The sequence below is a fragment of the Protomyctophum parallelum genome (assembly GCF_964188405.1).
Source record: "Protomyctophum parallelum genome assembly, chromosome: 2".
Taxonomy (NCBI): Eukaryota; Metazoa; Chordata; class Actinopteri; order Myctophiformes; family Myctophidae; genus Protomyctophum; species Protomyctophum parallelum.
Genome location: NC_139699.1, coordinates 31,293,611 through 31,316,732, shown reverse-complemented (window position 1 = coordinate 31,316,732; position 23,122 = coordinate 31,293,611). Strand labels below are relative to the sequence as shown.

General features: G+C 43.5%; 1 protein-coding gene across 1 annotated transcript; it reads left to right on the top strand.

Annotated features, from left to right (window-relative positions):
• Positions 1-2,789: 2,789 nt before the first annotated feature.
• leo1 (LEO1 homolog, Paf1/RNA polymerase II complex component) lies at positions 2,790-22,549 on the top strand. The gene is made up of 14 exons (XM_083792894.1): positions 2,790-2,865; positions 3,062-3,216; positions 6,528-6,841; positions 7,949-8,541; positions 9,268-9,375; positions 9,538-9,632; positions 10,430-10,587; positions 11,507-11,591; positions 12,010-12,104; positions 12,194-12,328; positions 14,845-14,980; positions 21,447-21,639; positions 21,867-21,964; positions 22,282-22,549. The coding sequence occupies exons 1-14, from the start codon at positions 2,808-2,810 to the stop codon at positions 22,405-22,407; spliced, it is 2,349 nt and encodes a 782-aa protein (XP_083649020.1). The 5' UTR covers positions 2,790-2,807; the 3' UTR covers positions 22,408-22,549.
• Positions 22,550-23,122: the final 573 nt, after the last annotated feature.

Sequence of the window (23,122 nt, the reverse complement as noted above, 5' to 3'; positions counted from 1 at the left end):
TGACTCATGTTTTTCCACTGAGAATATGGTGCAAGAGAACCTCTTGTATGAGAGGAGGGGGTTTGTCATCTGCATTTATCACACCAGAAGGTGTTTATTTAATGGACAAAGAACATTTATTTAGAGAACCAGTGATGGCTTCTTTCAATGACACAACTAATGATGTTAGCACAGCATGTGGGAGTGGAGAGATACAGAAAACAAAAGGAAGTATTAGTTCGAAAGAAAGTTAGATTCCATTGTCCCTAGCTTTAGTGACGCTTGGTGTTCAAAGTGCGGTCAGGAAGAGGATATTGCAGAATGTTTGTATTGGGGAGTAGAGATCTCCTTTTGGCAGTGAAGATGAAGCTTTACGGCTGTCATATCAGATGTCCGACAGAGTCCCATTGTAATACTAATTCTGCTCTTGTGATCTGCATAGTATTACAATGGGACTCCAGTATGTTACATCGTTGAATATGATGATGCTTGCTTAGGACATTTGCATTCAGTGTTGTCATCATGCACCATGCAATACTACAACTAGTAGGCTACATATCAATATGTGCATTTATGTTTTTATTTATTTATAGAATAATATCTGGAATTTTAAGTACTCAAAGATGCTTTACATGTGTGTGAACACTTAAGCAAAAGTTACAGCATTTAGCCAGTCAGAGTGGACTGTCACACCTGCATTCTGCTATCACACTCCACTGCTTTTCTGTGTGCTCCCTGCCAGATTGTATCCTGTGTGACTGTGCCAGGCTCACCAGTGTTGTTTGTTCAGTTTGCTTACCTAGACCTATGACTTGCTTAGCCTGAATTATAGGCCTATCTGTTGCTGATTTTCAGTTCTGCGCTGTGAGTTTTCCTGAGAAAATCCATCTGTGCTTCATTATAGTTCATGGATTACTTTTTGAAAGAGTAGCTGAACCTTCCTTTTATTAAAAACCCTTTTCAAAGAAGTCCACTTTTGGGTCCAAAAGCATTACCCTGACACAGTGCAACATGGAAACAATAATTAGCGTGGCTTTTGCAGTCAGATTACATATGATGGTGCAACCAACAGCAAGATGGCTTTAGCAGTCAGATTACATAATGATGCTGCAACCCACAGCAAGAGTGTGACTTTCATATACAGTAGTTAAGGGTATTCTACCTGAAATGTGCATACTTCTAAAAATCTTGCCAGAGAAAATATTTGTGAATTGGAACATGAGTCACGGAGAAACACATCATGCCATCTCAACATTATTTTATACCTGAAGCAAATAAAAAGCAAGTCTCTTGCACACCTAAAGGCGATGTGGGTAGGATGTGCGTAGGACTCATGCCTGAAGAAAATAAAAAATGTTATACACATTTCACCTTTAAATGTCAGGCCCTCAGCCCTGTCAGAGACAATTGTATTAGAATACAGGTTTCCAAATGAATTTATTTGATACCCACTTTCATACATCACATTTCTTCAATTGTATCTAATATGGTTATATGAAGAAATATACTGGTAAGCAACGTTTCAGTTTATTGTAGTGGATGGTAAACGCAAATTAGCCACTCATGTGTGTATCTAATTCAATCCAATCCAATCCAACCCACTTTATTTATATAGCACGTTTCAAAACTCAGGGTTTACAAAGTGCTGTACAGGAGAACATAAAATCAAATACACTATAGCTACCACACAGAACAACAACAGCAAGAATACAAAGTACAAACAGTGAAAACAACTGAGACACATCACAGAGAAGTACAAGACACAACAGCGTCACAATGAAAGTGAAACAAAACATTTACAAGGACCGAAGAAACTCAAGTGGGGTTAAAAGCCAAGGTGCACCTTAGGACAGACTTGATTTTAGCCAGCAGCCTTAGGTAATAAAAACTTGAGCTGACTACCGCATTTACCTGTTTATCAAGTTTAAGGGCGTTGTCTAGTTTGACCCCAAGGTTAGAGACCACAGGTTTGACATACGGCTGCATATTGAATATGAAGGGGACAAAGTGACATTGAGCCTATGACACACATGTATGGCATCCCCCCAGTAGGCTACCTTCACATTCAGTAGATCCTGTGTTCTTTTGTGGCCAGATGTAATTTCTTGGGGCCACCGTCTAGTAGGACTAGAAGCCTAAAGTATTTATAAAGAAATTGCCATATGTTGTAAAAAAAAAAAAAAAAAAAAAAAAACATATTTAGCCCCATGTTCGAATGCATGTACAGTATGGAAAAAAGGGGGGTGACTTTAACTTTTTTACAGGGGCCAGTTTCGAATTGTGCTCTTTGAGAGTGGTTTTGAAGGAGTCTAGGGATTCACATTTAATGGCTGTTGGTAGGGCATTCCACATTTGAGTGGCATAGGAACAGGGCAGGGAGCTAAATTAATTGAACCCCCACCTAATCTGGGTTGTGGTGGTTTTTTGAACTCCCTCTGGTGTTGTGATTGTGGAGAAAAGATATGTGCAGAAACAAAATAACATAGGCTACATTTGAAGTGCTGTCAAACAAGTCTATATGAAGCCATTATGAATTAAAATAATGTAGTGGCCTGGGGATCGGTGACTCGGGTCCCCTGCCTTGCCTCACATCTCTCTGAGCAAAGGGCCCTTAAAAAACGTTGAAGACCCCTGACCTACCGGTAATACTCCTTGATGTGTGTAGTGTGTGTTAATACTCTATGGTTGTGGCGCCTCCCTGTGTCTGATACATGTTACTACGTCGCTCCAAGGTCGCTCATTCATTACGCCGAAGCAGCAGGAAACAAAAACGTTTCTGTCTGCTATCACTTCCGGTAGGTCACGTTTACTTACACTACTGGAGAGAAATGGCGGACATGGACGAATTGTTTGGGAGTGATGGCGATAGTGATAATGAACAACGTGGTGAGATTGACATTTTTAGGATTTTAGGATGCTCATTTAGCGGCTATAATTTAACCTAGGTCGGGATTACATTTGAGCGGCTATAATAACTTAACCCAATTGTATTACAAATTACATTTGTCTTGTGTGTATCTCATCTCTGAATGTATCATTGGAAATAGCCTGAATGAAGTACGCATGTTGTTGATCTTTTCAGCCGGGTCCGGGTCTGGCTCCGGTTCGGATTCGGAGCAGGAAAGACCCCCCCGGTCCGCCAGTAATATCTCTGGCAGCGGTAGCGACAGTGATAGGGAACGGGCCGACGATGACGATGAGGGGCGTCCGGATGCAGGGAAGCCCAGCATCAATAAGGTGATTGATTGATTGAAGTATTTATTAACAGTTTGCAGAATTACAGTACATTTCAAGCTCAACTCAATACAAAGAACTGTCAACTGAGTGGACGACCCAATAAAGCACTACACTAGTTTACAAGAGGGTCCACCTTGTTCAATTCGTCATAACATTTAGAGACATACAAATATACACTTAGATTTTACGAGGGCCAGTTTCGAATTGCAGGGTTTGATTGATTGATTGAAGTATTTATTGACTGTTTGCAGAATTACAGTACAGTTCAAGTACAACTCAATGCAAAAACTGTTAACTGAGTGGACGACACCATAAAGCATTACACTTGTTTACAATACAGCCCACCATTTTCAAGTATTAAAAAAAGCATGTGCCCTTTGAGAGCGGTTTTGAAGGAGTCAAGGTTTGAAGGCATGTCTTAGGTCACAATCTCACCTAATACTTCGGTAGACTCGATGCGAATGCCTAAATTGTAAACCCTACCTAAGCCATTCCAGCCTGTCAAAGTGGGCAGGGGTGAGGTGGGTTCGCGGAGTGAGGCCAAGTAGTAGCCTGACCAATTTGTTTTGGGAAGTCTGGAGCCTTGTTTTAAGGGCCTTTGAGGTGCTGTGGTACCAAGAGGTGCATGCATAGTCGAAGAAACCTTGTAAGAGGGCTCCTGTTAGGGTCTTCAAGGTGTTTTTGTCGACCAGTGAGGTGTGAATTATTAAAAGTTGTTCTGACAAATCTTTCAGGGTATTATATGATGCCAAGATTACAATATGCTGATGATGGGCCCCAGTGCAAGAATATTTTGTAGCCCCCCACCCCCGCCTGTGCGTACAGCACACGCACTCACCATATCAGGGCTCGAAATTAACTTTTTTACTTTGTAGCACTTGTGCTACCAATTTCAAAATGAAGGAGCACCAGAAAAAAATTAGGAGCACCCACCAAAATCTAAGGAGCACCAATATGTAATCGATTTTTTACATTCATAAAAACAAGGCATCAAACATCTCCAGATGAGGACCCTCTAGTCTACACTGATTCCGGCCAGTCACATCACCTGTTTTGTTATTCTTTGTTTTGTGTTTTTAACCTTCATAGCCTATTTAGATCATATATTAGAATTTCTAATATAAAATAATTTCGATGTAAAACATTATATTTATAGCTATGCCTACTCACTTCTAATCAGTGGTGGGTATATTACTCTAATGTTTTACTTAAGTAAAAGTATCAATACTGCTGCTATGTAGAAACACTTAGAAGTCTGCTATTCTCTCTCCCTTCCTCTCTCTCTCATTCCCTCTCTCTTGCATGCGTGTGCGGCTGTGCGCGCACACACGCATGCACACACACACAGCTGAGCCGGTCCGCCTCCGGAGCCGGTCTTTTCTGAATCTGAACGCTTGAAATAATGTACTTTCTGAGTTCTGACACATGGTGAAGTTGCGAGCCGAGGCGCTCTGGAATGTGAGCGATGCAGCGCTCAACGTTGTCCCGTACCGTTGTGTCAAAGAGTAGTTAACTACACACTCCACACGTTGGTTTGTTAGCATCAAGTGCTAGTGCAACTAGCAGACAGGAACAGTGCAGTGGATGTCAGAGAGCGGCTCAGAGCGCCCGTTTTTCTACAATCGATCGTTGTAGCCAGGCGCACCACAGTAATTATTTGTAGTGGCACTGGTGCTCCCAAATATATTTTTAGGTCGCAAAGATTAAAATTCAGGCGCATTTGCGACCAAAATGGTCGCTATTTCGAGCCCTGCATATAGGTAAATACATTACAGGGGCATAATTGGCATGCAAACATAGGATACAACATTGAGTAAACAGAACCACACACTCATGGTTGCAAACCAGCCTTCAGCACCACCGACAGCGCCAGCTGTCAATCAACATCAATTATCTAAACGCCTGCCCTGACCTGGGCTCAAACTATCACAGCCTGATGATGTCTCCAGTCCAAACTATCAAATATAGCCGACACTCAAAGCTACACAAAGATTATATTCCACTTCCACAGTATGGCCATAAGCATAAAACACAGCTCATTATGCCTTACAAAAACACAGCATTAATGAATGGATATGGCTGTTGTCTGTTATAGTACTCACTCATTAGATACGGGTCTTGCACTCAGCAAAGTAATTTATAATACTGCTCAGGTCCAAAGCCCTCGCTCTGCAGTTCTCAATAGAAAGTATAGCCAGTTCACTGAGTCTTTCTTAAATAAGTCTTATCAACTTGAGTTTGGAGAATGAGCGCTCTGCACTTGTGGCAGGTATGGTGAGATATAACATTAACGCAGTAAATGATGCTGACATCATATGGTCCTGTTTTCCACAATAAGCATCTTAGCCATATATTCTTCACAGTTGGCTTTTTTACTATTTCAGACTTAAAGCAGGCTCTGAATGCAAGGAGTTGATTGGAGAAACTTGAGGATAAATCCCTGCTGTAGTGGTCTGCGAAGCGCCGTGCGTCCTCGTGAAGTACCACCCGGGTCGGGTGGATAGCGTGGAACACCTCATTAGTTTCACGCATAGAAATTAACCTCTGTGAAAGCTTCCTTCTGTCCGCCTGGTGAAGTGGGACGGGGCGGTTGGGTTGGAGGGGGGGGGGGGGGTCTCCTCCTGGCCGCATGGAGAGGCGGGAAGTAGGGTAGTTTCTGGTGGGGCTGGCGCTTCATTTTGTAGAGGCATTAGAGCCACCGCTCCTGCTAGCTTTTGCCTGTGTAGCTTGTGTTGTAAAAAGAAACGTGAACATGATGCTAGCTAGCTAGGATAGCACAGTAGGCAGCACTACTACATTTTTGTGTCAACTTGACAACTTCCATCCACCGGTCCACTTTATTTTTTTTAAAGGGAACTGAGGTCACATTCATCGCAACTCCTGGACAAATTATCTCACACTCAGCATTTAACCCCTTACCGACCACGACCGGCCACAGCTATTTCATTCACAAAAACAGGGGCCTGTCAGCTGTTTTCTTTTCTTTTTTTTCCCTTCCCCTTCATGGGCCCCTTGGGGGCTGGGCCCATTGCGTTGAACCGATTGCACCGTTGATAAATTCGACACCGATTAAAACCCTTCTAGACAGGCAATATTATTGAGTTTGAGTATATACCCTAACTTCCCTATGATAGCCACGAGGTTATTAAGTTTTACGTCATATTGCAAAAGGTTCCATGAGTCTGCTTCACAATTACTTACTTACAGTACTTGAGATCAGACATGTTGTCATGTTGAACTTTATAGTCTGTGGATGAAAATCGTGAATCACAAATCGGTGTCTGCTAAACACTTGTCTCTTTACCAACTAGGAGCTGTTTGGGGATGACAGCGAGGACGAGCGACACAGCCGACACAGCGGCAGTGACAACCAGTCGGAGCGCTCGGGGAACCAGTCAGATGTGAGCATGCATTCGGAGCCAGAGGACAATGATCGCTCTGATGCTGAACAGCACAGTGGCTCCGAGCGTGGCCATCGGGATGAAGACGAGGATGAGGAGGACGGTGGGCATCGGTCGGATGCGGGGAGTGCAGCCGGCAGTGCACCTGGGAGTCCGGCCGGCAGTGCAATGTCGGGGGCGGGGAGCCCTCGTTCAGGGAGAGGGAGTGCCCATTCAGACAGAAGGTAGGACATGGGCAGGCTTTACCGCTGGTGGTGGCAAAGATGATGAGAAGGGTGCTCTTACAACTGTTTAAGTCGTGCTGTGTAACTTTCATTTTAAACAAAATTATTTTTGTTTTAATCCTTCACTTGTCTGACCCCCGACAACTTGCTACAAAATATCCTCAGGCACTAGCTGGACCTTGCAGCATTCATTTTCTTGCAGTACTGCCCTATAGACAAACGCTGTAATGACAACAGAACTATGAGAGGTGTCACCAAAAAGACTCCTCAAATGAATGTTATACAGCATGACATTAAAGGTGCAGTGAAATGAAAAAGACGTTTTTCACACTTTTAGACCATATCCGTGGTCATTATATGGGCATACCTAACAATGGATGCCAAAAATGTGAAAATTCTCATTTCAAAGGTCCATAAAAACGATTGCATTATTTATTTATTAAAACGAAAACGTGCTGCGTGATGACGTGTAGAGATACACATCGATAAAAGCCAATAACAATGAAGCTCACCCGTTTAATTTCCCATATTTGCGCGTCCGTCCATCACAGCTGCTACTGATTACAGAATACTCTTATTTCTTAATACTTTTATTTCCATTCCAGATAACATCCAGACAGTGTATTACTCGCTTTCAACTTAATCATCACGCTAGAATATGTATCTGAAAACATATGGAAGAAATAAGCCACATAACAGTAAACTGGTTGTGCTGGCCGACCATATGATTTATAAACGAACACCACGCTGTTGCGCCTAGCATAGCTACCGTCCCTAGCTACCGTCCCATCGCCTGAAGGGATGCGACGCTCTGATTGGTTCAGAAACTTCAGACCGGTGTTTCATGTTGAAACACCATTTTCATGTTGTTCACCATTTCCGTTTCACTGCGCCTTTAAACAATCGACGTCCTTCCGACCATCTGATCTGAGGTATTGTCAGTGTTCATGGAGCAGGCAGTTATAGAAAGTGTCTCCTACTGAGATCATAGATAAGATAGATACTGTACGTTGGTTTGAAAGTTTGATTGTTGCTGGATTGTTTTAAATGAATTCCAAAATCGTATCAAATTTATTTATTTTTATTCTGTTTATTTGTTCCATACAGTATGCACAGTGAACCGGGAACTCCACAGACAGGTCTAGGTAGCCCTCATTCTGATGCCCCAGGTACCCCTCACTCTGATGCCCCGGGTACCCCTCACTCTGAAGCCCCGGGTACCCCTCACTCTGATGCCCCGGGTACCCCTCACTCTGCCCCGGGTACCCCTCACTCTGCCCCGGGTACCCCTCACTCTGATGCCCTGGGTACCCCTCACTCTGATGCCCCGGGTACCCCTCACTCTGATGCTCCCGGTACCCCTCGCTCTGATGCCCCGGGTACCCCTCGCTCTGACGCCCTGGGTTCCCCTCATTCTGATGCCCCGGGTACCCCTCACTCTGACGTCCTGGGTACCCCTCGCTCTGATGCTCCGGGTACCCCTCATTCTGATGCCCCCGGTACCCCTCACTCTGACGCCCCGGGTACCCCTCGCTCGGATGTTGAAGGTTCTGGAAGGGAGAACCAATCGAATGATGAGAAATGGGGCAGAGGCGCAAAGAGTGATCAGTCCGAGGATGAGGATGAGAAGCGTCGCCCTCGCCACTCTGATGAGGAAAAAGAAAACTCGGACGACGAGGGTCCAAGGAACAGGAAGTCAGGTAGCCTACTCCTTGAGATCACATACTAGAACCTGAAAGGAAGAGATTACTTTTTCTTTTAAGAACTTTGAACCTGGTTGAAAATACAGTATTTCCCCTCAGGATAGTGCATGTCACTATTCTGGTTGGGCCTTTGAGGTGCTGTGGTACCAAGAGGTGCGACTATGCATGGTAACATTCTTTGTTATCATCATAACAAAGAATGGAACCAGTTCTAGAACCAAAGTTGTTTTGGTGTGAAAGAGTCCAGTGTGTGCTCAGCCTACCATCCATATTGCCTCTATCTACCTCTGCTAGTGCTTATTAGTTGGTATATCTTCTGCTCCTCTAGATATGTTCTATATAGTATATACCAGTGATGGTATATACCATCACTGGTATACTTTATATTCTATGTACATTTTGGCTTTGAATTTAAGATAATAGATTATGTGACATTTTATCGTTTTTAATGGCTAAAGTTTTCAAATGTGAAATAGTTCAATTTTCAGATCAATTGATCATTCATGACTATAACCATAATGATAACCCTTGAAATCAAAGACAAAGACCCATTCAGTTTCCCTCTGAGTAGTAACCCCACCCATGGGACCCAGGACTCTTCATAAATGCGTCATAGATGGCTGGCCACATGAACTCTGAGTTATTCAAGTTATTCAATCCACATGATACTATTTATTTTGTGTGGTTAATATATTTCACCACATGTGGTTGTTGTTTATTCAGAGTCTCCAAAGGGCAGTGACAGTGAAGATGATTTCATCGGGAAAAAGAAAACAAAAAAGAAGGCTACCTCTGATTCTGATTCAGACAGTGATGTTGGACGCAAGAAAAGTAAGAAATTATTTCATGATACAATTTTTCTTACTCCAAAATGTAATGCACCAGTTTCCCTAAGGCATTTCTGATACAATGCTGCCTCAGTATACTGAAAGACACCTTGAAAGTGTCTTATGTTATTATTTAAAACAATCTTTCTCTCCTCAACCCCCACAGCTAGGAAGCCAGCGGCAGATGACCTTTTTGGAGAAGCTGATGACATCTCTTCAGACAGTGATGCTGAGAAACCTCCCACTCCAGGACAGCCCCTGGTTTGTCTTAGGGCCGATTCATACTCCTATTTTAGAGCCGAATAAAAGTCGGTTCGGCTCTGTAGAGCCTACAATTTGACGTCATTTGAGGTTCGGGGGGGCGGGTACCATCCTAAAGTCGGCTCTTCGGTGCTACTGAAAACTTCTGACGAGCCGAAATCATTTCGGCACTACAGCGCCGAAACAGCGGTAAAATAGGAGTATGAATCGGCCCTAAGTCTTACAACTGACCTTTTGCAACTTAAGTTAGTTTTGTTGCTATGCTTGTCAAACATTTCAGGTTTGAAAATGGGAGCCAATTCCCAAACCTGTAGTTTTATTTTATTTTATCCAGACCAAAAAGTACAAGGTACTTTCGGTACTTGGTTTCGCTGATATGAGTATTTCTTTTTAGTACTTGCTGATATGATATGTTTTGTATTATATATGCGCGCTTACCAGAGCCTTTGGGGGCCAAAATGGAAACCGAGCTCTGGAGTGTGCTAATTTGGTCCAATTGTGTGATTTGTTTTCCTGATGCTGTCTGTAAACCCCTAAATGTAGTCTCGTTTTCCTACGCTGTGTTGCTGCTGTATATTATTTAACTATTTTTTACAGGTTCTGGCTCTGCCCATTACCCAGCACATTCAGCTTTCTAAGTAATAATGATCTGGTCCATCTGTGTGTGCCGAGACACCCTCCGACTTGTAAACTAAATCTTTTGAAAGTTGTTTTTTGCAAGCATTAAGACGAATGCTACTCGATACACCATTAAAAGAATATCAAAACATTATCTCACCTGTTATCTGTGTGCCTAGGATGCAGAGGATGACATGGACAGTCACAGGGGTCGTGGAGCCGACGAGGAGCCAGTCCCTGAGACCCGCATTGAGGTGGAGATACCCAAAGTCAGCACTGATCTGGGATCTGACCTCTACTTTGTCAAGTTGCCTAACTTCCTGTCTGTGGAGCCCAGGTCAGAGTCCTGCATCTTGGCCACCGTATATCCATTTGCAAGATTCACTCAACAATGGAAATGATTGGAAAAGAAAGATTTTAACATCAGAAACTTGTTTTGAGCTGCCGCACTGCGTTAAAAGTGCAAAACTACTGTAATAATAATGAAGTCTATCACTATTTGCTAGTTTGTCCACTAGAGGATGCTGTGGCTCAACTATAGTGCATTGTTTGTACTGGCAGTAGCAGGGGGGCAGTCAGCCAGATATTTCGTGAAGCCTCATTTGAAATCGGTATTTCATATAATGGCCTGTTGTGGCGCTGGACTGGACCCAAAAAGCCCCATAGCTCCATAGAGGCCCATGTATTTTGGCCCAACTTCACCTAGACTGTATTACCTTAATAAACATGGTCATGAATACTTTCTTCTTCCAGTCACTAGTTTAAAGTCTCATTTCTAATGTCATAATATTCTTTTTGGAAAATTATGGTCCCATTAATTAAAAAAATGACCATAAAGGAAAAAAAACCATCGCGTATGTTCTGAGGGGCGTGGCTACCGTTACAGTCTATGATCGGGATTCCCCTCCCACTCGAGTCAAAATAAAAACCAACGGAGAAGAAGGGGGGAAGTCCCGCCTCGTTGTCTGGGCAGCCAATGGCCAGCTGGTCCAAAACGGAGCCAGCCAATGGCCAGCTGGTACCAAACGGATCTAGAAAGATGGCGACTTACAGTGCAGGAATAACAGGCTTCATTTTACGTCCATGTTAGACCCGGCGAACGCTTTGTCCATATTTTTTACAGTCTATGGGCAGTAGGCATGCTCATCACCAGAGATGAGCATCAGCTGTTGGGTGTTGCTGATCCTGTAAATGTACATGTAACAGAATTATTGTATGGTATTGTCCTGTATTTACTCTTGTATGGTCTGTCACAGGCCCTTCGATCCTCAGTATTATGAGGATGAGTTTGAGGACGAGGAAATGTTGGATGAAGAGGGACGGACCAGGCTCAAACTTAAGGTACATTGTTTTGTGTATCGAAGTGTAAAAAATAATACTTTATTTTAACATAATGTAAAGTGTTTCAGTGGTTTGCTGCATTACATAATGGTTTTCTGTCAAATGTGTTGTATGACTGAGAATAAAGTTAAATGTAGCTTTGCAATAATCTATTATGTATGTACTGAATATATTATGGATTTACATGATAAAGATTTCAGATTTACAGTCAGATAATAGTTCACTTGGCTATATGTATTGCTGTTGCACTATATTTTATACATTTTTGTATTCCTATAATTTTATCTAATTTCTATTGTTATACACACATTTTACCTTTATTTAGTATCAAGGAGGGAGAATATTGCCTGAATTATACTGTGACTTGCTAACAAGCAGATCTTCAAGCTTGCTAACCAGCCATTTCTTCTTGCTGTAGGTGGAGAATACCATTCGCTGGAGAGCAAAGAAAGATGAGGAGGGCAATGAGACACGTGAGAGCAACGCACGCATTGTCAAATGGTCTGATGGCAGGTCTGTATTTTGTAGCTTTGGCTTTATAAGCACAAAAACTTGAACATGTAGTGTAGAGAATAAAGTTTTTTTTCTCTTTTCACCCACAGCATGTCACTGCACCTTGGGAATGAGGTGTTTGATGTTTACAAAGCTCCTCTGCAGGGTGATCATAACCACCTGTTCATCAGACAGGGTACTGGACTACAGGGACAGGCTGTGTTCAAAACCAAACTCACATTCAGGTAACACACTCCACCCTTCCACACTCACTTGGTATACGGAGCCTGTTGAGGGCCTTTTACACCTTTTACACCTTTTAACTATAATGATTATTATGTGAGTGTATGCAGATGAACTATACGTTCAGAAAAGAGTGGCACCAAGCACGGCAGAGAGAGCAAGAGACAGATCTCTGCTTCTATATGGATAATCTGACTGATTATTAATTATAAATAGGCGAGATAGTTCTCAGCTCTGTTTAATAACAAAACTACCTTAGTGGTAGTTTTGATTTAGAGGGTGAGACCGACCCCAAATGTCAGTGTTTCCATCATTCATGAAATCGAATGAAATGTACGCCTATCATCGGTAAGCAACTGGAACAGTGTTGAGTTGAGTTGACAGAAGCAGACCTTGCACCGTTCTGTGTGGACACTCTCCTGCCTAGCACCTCAAATCCGAAGATGTACCTGCCTTGTTTAAGTTTCAATTTCGTTTTTATTTTTTTAATTAGCTAAAGTATATAGTATAAAGTATAAATGGCCTGCATTATACATCACATGACTCGGACTAGCCTGAATGTTTAAAAGAGACTAAAGGTGTACCCACCCACCCAGTTTGTTGAACTGAGTATCGGTATGTGACGAGTTAGGAGTGAGAAATTAGAATGTGTTGATGACTTGGGCTGGCTAGAAAGAGAGAAAGAAATGTGAGTTTGCTTGGTCACTGTTTTTGCAGTGCGTTTCCTCGGCTGCCAGACCTGGTCTCTTAATGACCCCCAGAGCTTGTTTCAACTCGACCCTATAACAATAGCACCTTTTATTTGATCTATATCCAGAAATGTCCTCTATGCTTTAACTCCCAGATTCACCCTGTACTAGCTGCCCTGTTTCCTAGCAATCGGACTGATCTGTAAGCCTCTTACCCTCTGCACCTACCTGGATGTTCTGTCTTTTGGGACTAGCAGCATGCCTGCAAAAGCTGATTTACTGCCTGACTGCCCTCCTAGACCTTGTACAGCAGATCGGCACTTGTTTTGATTGAGTATTATGATAAGCAGTGCACTGCTGGCTTGATGAGGAATTGGGACTAAAGGTACACACCGGGACACACCGGGAGCGACGTGTCGCTTTTTCGTATGGTTTGAATAAACCATAAGAAAAAGCAACACGATTATTTCACATAATGTAGTTTTATTTTGCTGAATGCCTCATTCATGATTGATGATATATTGACGCTGATTTTGTGAATTTGCGCTCAGTGTGTGCATGTACTTGTAACACAAACGAGCAGTTTCAATTAATGTGAACGAATCGTACAAAATAAACGTTCACTGTGTGTATGGACCTTTAGTATGCTCCAGAAACAAATCGCTCACATCGCATCACAACATTGGGTTACAACGTGGAGATCCAAGTGGCTGTGGTTAATATGAATACAGGTTTCAGAATTTTGTGTTGCCAATACTGTACCTGAAAATTGGATGCATGCTTAACCAGAGAGCTGGCTAGCAAAGTGTTTTATGCATAGACAGCAAAATGAAAGCATGTTGATTTAGCTTAAACGTTGGCGACGCGACACATTGTGAGCTTGTAGATTGGCTATTTTCGGCGTGCGACCCATTGCAGCTTCACCATGGAGCTAACTTAATATATTAACTAACTACATTTTAGGAACCATGGGCTGCTCACTCTCTGTACCGCTCTGAACAGGGTCGTCACAACTGCCAGATGTGTTGTGAGCTTGTAGATTGGCTATTTGAGGTGCGTAGTGTATAGTCACAGGTGCTGAGCACCCTCTGCGTGTCCCCACCCAGGCCAGGAGGTTGGAAATTAATACATATTTATTGATGCAAAAATAAACATGTCACGTTAATGTAACATCTTCGGGAACATAGCGTTCACTCGAGCACCCGGTCAGGGCAGACACAGTGACAACAGGATCAATGTCACAGGTGCGCACCTTTTATTATCTAATCAGGAGAGAGAGGTGTGTGTGCTTCTACGGTAGTAGCCTACAGCGAGTGGACTGAGCATGACACGGTCTACTTTCCTACTGCTTATTCCTGTTTGCGTCTTTGACTAACCACCCAGCCACGCACGTGGCGATCATTTTGCAAATATGCATTTGGCAGCTGCAAATTATATTTAAATCATTCCTATTTGGTTAATATTGTAATACAAAGTTAATGATTTGGTTCAGACATTATCACCCATTATAGAATATTACATTGAAAAACATATGCACTACTATAATCATTGTTTATTTTGTTTCACTTGCCATTTGGTGCAATTGCATTCACACCTACATTGAACTGAATTCTGGTGCACTTGGAAGCCACCCGATACCTCTGTTTTTTGATGAATTTGTTTGTTTGATCCGCACCAGAATTCGAATAGGCCTTCACACTTGCCCAAACGAAGGGCAATTTCAGACAATACGCAGCAGGTTTCGTTTTAATCGCAGTATGACATCCTGGTGTCAATGCAACCTTATAGAAGGCCATAACAATAGGTTTATGCTTTCTCTGTCCTGCCAGGCCACACTCTACAGACAGCGCCACCCACAGGAAGATGACCTTGTCTCTTGCCGATCGTTGCTCCAAGACACAGAAGATCAGGATCCTTCCCATGGCTGGACGTGACCCTGAGTCCCAGCGCAATGAGATGATAAAGGTATGATAACTTTTAAATTATTGAGATTTAAAGAGATGGTGATAGTACCATAAGTCTGCACTTTGCACTCTTGAGTATAAATGTGATGATGATGATGAGTATTGAAGTCCAACTGGTTGTGCTTTTTTTCATTCACCACTTCACGCTCTGGGTGTGTTGTTTTGTGAGTGATTGAGTTCATGTATGACTAAAAGATCAAATGGGTTACATAAAGTCATAATCTGATATTGCACAATGCAGCTATGTAGAATTTAGTGACACATTAGTGAATGTCTGATCTGTTTCTACTGTGAACATATTTGTCTCCACCAGGCCGAAGGCATGTGGGGAGAGTATGTTTTGCACTCCGTCCGTCCGTTTGTGTGTCTGTCCGTCCGTCCGTCCGTGTGTCCGTGAGCAGCTAATCTCGGCCACCGTTAACCCGCTCGATGCCACATTTTGCACACACACTCCCTGGATGCCAACGATGAACCTCTGCCCCAAACTTTCCAGAACGGCCTGTTATAGCGCCACCAGGAGGCCGCTTTGTGCAAAACAAGTTTTTGCACAGTACACCTACAGATTTTGTCCAAACATCGCGCAAATTGCTACACAGTCTCTCTAGAGCCATTCAACGAAACGGGTCTTTCAGATTTCTCAGACTCTATCCTGATTGGTTAACATTGGCTTCCAAAGTTCACAGGAGTGCTCAGTTTCAAACAAAATGCTGCAAATCATGAACACATCGCGTGATTTCCGTGAAATTGTGCACCCACATTCCCACTAGGCCGAGGACGAAATGACACATGAACAATTTCAACTCAGCCTCAAGGTGGCGCTATAACTGGCCCAAAAGTGTTTTTACCTCTAACTGCACGGATCTGTGGATAACTTTGTATGCCAACTCCCTAGAGGCCAAGGAAAAACCTTTGCCTGGAATTTTTCACATCTGCTCTTTATAGCGCCACCAGGAGGCCGACATATGTAAAACACATTTTCTATTATATTTATATCCAAATTTCACGCAAATCGCTACACATGATCTCCATAGTCATGTGATCAAGACAGGTTTTTTTGATTTCTCATATTCCATCCTGATTGGCCACGATTGGCTCCTACACTTTTCAGGAGTAGCCCGCTTTGTACAAATCGCCACAACTCCTCAACGCAGCGTCCGATTGCGATGAAACTGTGCACGCATATTCCCACTAGGCTGAGGAAGAAATGCCACTTCACAGTTTTCAACAGCCTGATGGTGGCGCTACAACAAGCCAAGTCGCGGCATGCACTCGCGCACACACACACACACACACACAACCGGTCAATGCCAAATTTTGCACACACACTCCCTGGATGCCAACGATGAACCTCTGCCCCAAACTTTCCAGAACGGCCTGTTATAGCGCCACCAGGAGGCCGCTTTGTGCAAAACAAAAACATTGTACCTGCATCCCTCCAACACCAACCTCCGGCCCAAATCTTCCTCAACAGCCTGTTAGAGCGCCACCATGAGGCCACAACCTGACCTGCCCTGGTGGAGACCTGTGCCGATTGGCACTTTATCTAGTTATCTTTGTGTAGGAAACTCTTAGTATATTCAGTAGACTAGCAGCCATTGCGTCTGCAGGATATTGGACGCTGAAGTGATTGAATAGACAAATATTAACACTGACTGACATGCGGTAATATTCTCTCGTCTTAATAACTCTTCTTATTTGCAAGGCTCCTTCCGCAATGTTAGAGGTGTTCATTGTTAGGGTTTTGGTGTCACTGCATAATGTTTTACCTGTGGCTCAGTTTGTGTTAAACCACTTAACACATTCCCTCCCTTTACCATAGGCGGTGATCTGTAGCCAGTGCCAGCATAATACACACACAGCCGTTTCCTAGCCGCATGACCCGGAAGTAATAATCTTCCATTTTCAATAGATGGATAGATAGATACGTTTATTATCCCGCAGGGCTAGAAAGAATAAAATAATAATACAAAAATAAAATAATAATAAACCGTGCAAACAAGGATAAACAAACAGTCGATCAGTGCGTCATAATAAACCCAAATAAATTACTCCGTCTCATCTTAGGAAAAACAAGACAAAGTCAACAGTTCAAAGCCAAACAAAAAAAAGTGTCCATTGGTCAGTGCAAGAAAGCATGAGAAACCAGGTTATGCTTTGATTGTCCTAGCCAAGCATCCATTGTGTCTCGTAACCTTCCACAACAGAGCCTGCCTTTCTCACAAACCTGTTTAGGTTGTGTCACCAGCTCTGTTGTTCCCCCTCCAGCACTTTACTCCAAAGAAGAGAATACTCGCCATAACAGACTGGTAGAACATTATGTAACATTCTGGTACACACGCCAAACGATCTCGGCCTCCTCAGGAAGAACAGCCTGCTCTTCCCTTTGCTGGAAAGTGCCACAGCATTGTCCAAGACAGGGTCGCGGCCGTGTTATAGCGATAGAACCATTGATATGGTAACTGGCACCTCTAATTTATGTTTTATTAAGCTCCCAACATCGTACTCCGGTATCTCGTACCACTAAAGGCTGCGTGCATGGATGATTTGGGACTGATTTTAGGCTATTTCAACCATGTTAGCAAGCGGTGGCTTGCGGCGGAAGATGAAATGGTCAAGAGGTGCACAGTCTGCACTAGGGATGGGTATCGTTAGGATTTTTTCGAGTCCGGTTCCGGTTCTGCTTATCGATTCCGGTTCTTAACGGTTCCCTATTTCGGTTCCAAAATGATGGAACTGAAATGATGATGAGAGGTAAAATGTTTAACAAAAAAGCTCAATGTCAATTTAAGACATGTAATGAATAAATAGTGTAACATCCTCTTCCACAGTAGACTACCACAGTACTGTGGTAAAGGCCTACAGTTAGGCTACTGACAAGTTCAGATGCAAATAATAACATAAAAACAAGTAAGACGCGCAAACGTGGGAAGCGAACGCAGCTCGTGTGTGTGTGTGGTTGTTTGTGTGTGTGTGGTTGTGTGGTTGTGTGTGTGTGTGTGTTACAGCTGCGCCCTGTGTGTGTGTGTGTGTGTGCTACAGCTGCGCCCTCTGGTGGCGGGCGGGTGGGTGGTGTCACAGCGGGACAGACACACACACAGACACACAGACATGATCAGCAGGGTCTATTTCATATACCGGTAATATCACATCAGAACAGTGCAACACTACAGTGCTTCAACGGGAGGGAGAGAGAGAGAGAAAAAAAGAAAGACGTGATTAGAGACGTGTTAGAGAGAACGTCTGAGAGAGAGAGAGAGGGTCCCGTTAGCAACAAGCTAACAGCATACCGGTGGTACGTTCGTTCCATAAAATGAGAGATCCACAACGCGCATGGAGCTGCGCCAGTGCGCCAGGCTGCAAAACCCCCCATGCGCTCATCGATCTGCCGTTCGTTGCATGAAGGGCAGATCTGTGGGGGCTCTCTCCCGAAGTTAACTTTGTTGTTGTATTGTGTGCGAGCCGAGCACCGCGGCCACGGCATCTGGACAGTGGACGCTAACTGCTTTGATTGTCTACTATAGTGAAGCCATACTTTTGAGCAACAAGAGCGATTACCACGGTCCATTCTGTTGCTGGCTCTCCGAGTAGCATGATCTGATTATAATCAGCTGTTTTATGTGCGTGCGTGCAGGGTGTCACCGATAGAGAGAACCGAAATTGAATTATTGTAATAAGATGATCGGGGATGTGAGGTCCGGTTCATGGCTTTCAGAGTAAAAGTGATCAGACAACTCTGGCACCTCGGAGCTTCTATTTTGATGCACTTCCGGCACTAAGGCCCTCATTTATCAACCGTGCGTACGCCAAAATATGGGCGCACGCCGAAATTACCGACATTTTCGGCATTTAACATTTCCGGCAAAGCTTGAAATTGAACGTGACAACGATCAAAACCCACGTCTACTCTGCAGCTGGCGTACGCTGTTTTTCAAGCGGAGCAGCCTTGTCTGAACTGCTGAGAGGCTGTCACAGGCATCTAAACATATATGTATTCACTCCTAAAATGTTTATATAAAAGGTATGTATAATGTATATGGGCTACATGTAAAAAATAAATAAATAAAAATGTTAAGGAATACATGTGTCATATGAAATTAGTAGGAGATAAAATCGCGCAATTAAAAACAATGTTGCAAGAGATGCTTAAGCCATTTAAACAGTGTTTTGCATGAGCGCATACATGCGAGGATTTGGGCTGTCTGTGCTGAAATATTTCGGTTGGAGAGTATAGTGCAGCAGCTGCTGCAGCTCAGCTGCGGAGAGTCCCAACGTGCAGGTATAGCCTACTGTAGCCTAATCTACAGCATGAAGGCCGATGTCTTTCTTACGGTAGCCTATGTGCAATATAATAAACCCGACGCGTCGCTCGAATGCCAAATGTACCGTGCCAGGCTCCCAGCGCAAGTGGGAACTGCATCGGAGATATAGGTATATTACCCAGCCAGCCCACGCTGCCCACCACCAGCCACATGAGGCTATATACTGTTTTGGCTGCACATTCATATAATGACAGTTGACAGCCCGGCCACTGCAGTGACTAACGACTGGAGGCAATCTAAATAGACTGTCGAACGTCGGAACGTGCATGGTCAGTTGGTCACGGACGGACCACTGTGATAGAGAGAGACAGACAGACAGACAGACAGGACAGGACAGGAGGAGCACCTGCAAAACAGCAGCGTGTGTGTGCCTATTTGTTATTTAATTATGGTTCACAGGTTCAGGTTTTCGTTCACTAATATATCTTGTTGTATATTAAATTAACCCTTGGCCTACAATTCACGGAAAAAACGGAATTAATCGAAAAATCTAAACCTCCCGTTAACGGAAAAAACGGAATGACAATCAATATCAGTTATCGCGGGGTCAAAAGAGCAAAAATTAATATTTTTTCGCTAATATCACTAATGTTGGATGTAATTTACCAAAAAACGGCCGAAATCCGCGTGATCGTGCGCTATCGTGCACGCGCGCCGTCTCTATGTGCGTCGGTGTAAAAAATTTGATATTTTGCGATCTTTTGGGGTTGATTTGAGGTTAATTTGACTTAGTTATGAAAAATATAGCATTAGCTTAGCAATCCGGACCAGCCAAACTATTGACTAGGGTCAAACTACTACAGGATGTTGTTGATCGTTCAACCGGAAGTGACTTAGGAAGATCCGTCTATTTTAGCCAAAATCAGCATAATGATGCTTTCCCGCCATCTGGTGGCGAATCGAGAGAATACATTTGCCATGAATGAACAAAGAAAAACATCTCTTCAATCCACCAGATCTTTCTTGTATGTTAAAACGATGAATTAAAAATATGCCAATTTGTTACCCAAACAAAAAAATTGGTCCTGGCATTCCAAGGGTTAAAAATACTTTAATAATTTAATATACAACTAACAACACACCAGTTAGTTGGGCTTGCAAGTTGCGTGTGCGTGCTGTGCGTGTGTATGAGAGAGGGGGGTGAGGCGGGCAGCAAGGCACGGGAGAAACCTATTTGTTCATATAACCATGGTTTCAGGAAACGTATTGCCGTTCATGTCGCAAAAACGAGGGCGAGGCTTGATTTCTTAGGGCGTGCCAGATCAAATTCAGCCGTGACATTTATTAACGTGAGAACAAAATTAAGGAAGGATCAGCTGTTTGCGATCACTTTATAAATGCCGTGGCGATGTGGGTGTACTACGAAACCTGCACTCGAATCTGTGGCAGATTTTACACTCGATTGATAAATGAGGGCCTAAATGTGTTAAAGGTATATTCAGTGATTTCACTCAAAAAACCTTAGGTTTCGTTTTTGGCTGTGGGACCCAGCCTTTCGTCCAATCAGGATAGAGAGTCAAAAACGAAACCTAAGGTTTTTTGACCCCCAGGGGTTAACTGGGGACAGGGAGGAACTCCTTATATGGTCAGCACACTCTATAGTAGGGAGGATTATCACAACAAAACAAAAAAATAAGTGATATTTGAATTAAGTGAAATCACTGAATATACCTTTAAGCGAAAGTCCGGTGGCTGCTGCTAGAACACACTTACTTAGTGTAGGCTAATAACGTGGAGGAAGTTGGAAGAGGCCAGGGTGCCCGTGGGCTTTTGTTTTTATTTTATCAGTTCACCGTTGGTTTGTCGGTTACCTACCAATTTCTTAACGGTTATCGGTTGGACACCCCTAGTAGTAACCCTGAGGTCTACATTTTCCATTTTCTGCGAATGGGATGCTTGGGTTCAATGAATTTCCATTAGGTCAGCGGTTCTCAAAGTAGTGTACGTGGGCCTTCAGCTGTCCTTGTAAGGACGTGCCCACCCAGCATCAGTTTAACTTTCACCACTTTGTCTTTAACCATATTTTATACAAAAATCTTGACAAATCTCATCGATCACCAAATACATAGCAGATTTGGGGGTCCTTGACATGTTGCATTGGGTCAATGCATGGATCTGAACATCATCTTTCCCTGTGTGCCGTTGTAGAAAGAGGAGGAGCGCCTGCGCGCCTCCATCCGCAGGGAGTCCCAGCAGAGGAGGATGAGGGAGAAGCAGCACCAGAGAGGGCTGAGCAGCAGCTACCTGGAGCCGGACCGCTATGACGACGACGAGGATGGAGAGGAGGCTGTCAGCCTCGCCGCCATCAAGAACAAATACAAAGGAGGAGGAGGCCTCAGGGGTGAGAACCTAAGAGTATAGAGTACCACTTAGTGTGGGCACTTCTATTCTAGGGCTCTTTTCTCGACGCCACACTGAATATGAGGCTTGTAAATTGACTATTTCCTGTAAAGATATTTAGTGTAAGCTATGTGTGCTGTGTAATCGGTGCATTCACTTTTTCGCTCCGTGTCTGAAGTCAACGATGCTTCTATGGTCGTCATTAACATTCTTCCCCACCCCATCCAGAGGAGCGAGCGAGGATCTACTCATCCGACAGCGATGAAGGCTCTGATGACGACAAGGCCCAGAGGTTGATGAAGGCCAAAAAATTGGACAGTGACGAGGTAGGTGCAGTACCAGCCAGAACAGAAAGGGGGCACTGTAATGCAGAACACCACCGGTGGAAGGGAAGTACAGGAGACGAAAGATTTTCAAAGCCTACTTTTCTCCTTAAGTAAATGGGAACAAACAGTCTCTTGTAAAGAACATAAAGTGTCTGTCTGCAGCACCAGCTGACGCCACGGGAAAAGTTTTGTGTTGAGGCTGCAAATAAAACTATGGGTTGAAATGATAACATGTACACAGCGTCCTGAGATGCAGTACTCAATGTTTGGCTACTGTTGTAAATCATTTAAATAAGTGTGTGTGTGTTCCTTTGCAGGAGGGTGAAAGCTCTGGCAAGAGAAAGGCTGATGATGACGACGATGATGATGACGGCGATGAGACGGCAACTAAGAAGGCAAAGAAATATGTCATCAGTGATGAAGAGGAAGAGGATGATGAATAAGCCAGTTTTTTACTTTTCACAGCGTTATCAGTGCTCCGTCTGCGTGGCATATGACAGCCACATTTATTTTGTACATTTTCGTGTGTGTATGTGTCGATGGTGAGTCGAGGAATAAAAATTTGAAATGTCTTCTATAACCAAAGCCCCCCAAGGTCTCTTTTTTTGATGTGATGAGTCTGGGACATGAATCGTACTGTTTTGACATTATGGAACCGACTCCCTCCAGTTTCCACTGCAGTCTGAAAACTCATGTCTTAAAACTTCTGTCCAGAAGAGGCAATCGCTACATGCTTTCCATAGCTTGCTCCCAGTATGTGTGGTGATAGGTACAAGTTACACCTTTCTCCCATCTTTGTCTGAATTATATTGCGTATTGGAAGGTTTTTCATCATAAAAGTGTTAGATAAAATCTGTTACTCCCCCAAAGGGTGTTAAGTGTGATGTATTGATGCTACATACACAAAAGGTTTATCCAGAATAAAGTCGGGCAATTACTATAGTCTGGTTGCCTACTGCAACCACACTATTTAGTTACATGAACTCTCAGTGTTTCACTGTACAGTGACGACAGGACTCGTCGAGGGATATTGTGACCCCAGAGCCTGTCTGATCCACCTGATTCTGATGAGAATGGATAGATTGACAGCCCTGGTTACTGATTCAACCGCTGACAGCCACAGACTGTAGCCCACAGTGACGTGCTGTTACACACTAA

What these genes read in the sequence shown, in the direction of transcription:
- leo1 (XM_083792894.1), top strand. Translation starts at nt 2,808, where the DNA reads ATGGCGGACATGGACGAATTGTTTGGGAGTGATGGCGATAGTGATAAT. An exon ending in TAGTGATAATGAACAACGTG is followed by an intron (nt 2,866 to 3,061) that starts GTGAGATTGACA and finishes TGATCTTTTCAG; the next exon opens with CCGGGTCCGGGTCTGGCTCC. An exon ending in TCCAAGGAACAGGAAGTCAG is followed by an intron (nt 8,542 to 9,267) that starts GTAGCCTACTCC and finishes TTGTTTATTCAG; the next exon opens with AGTCTCCAAAGGGCAGTGAC.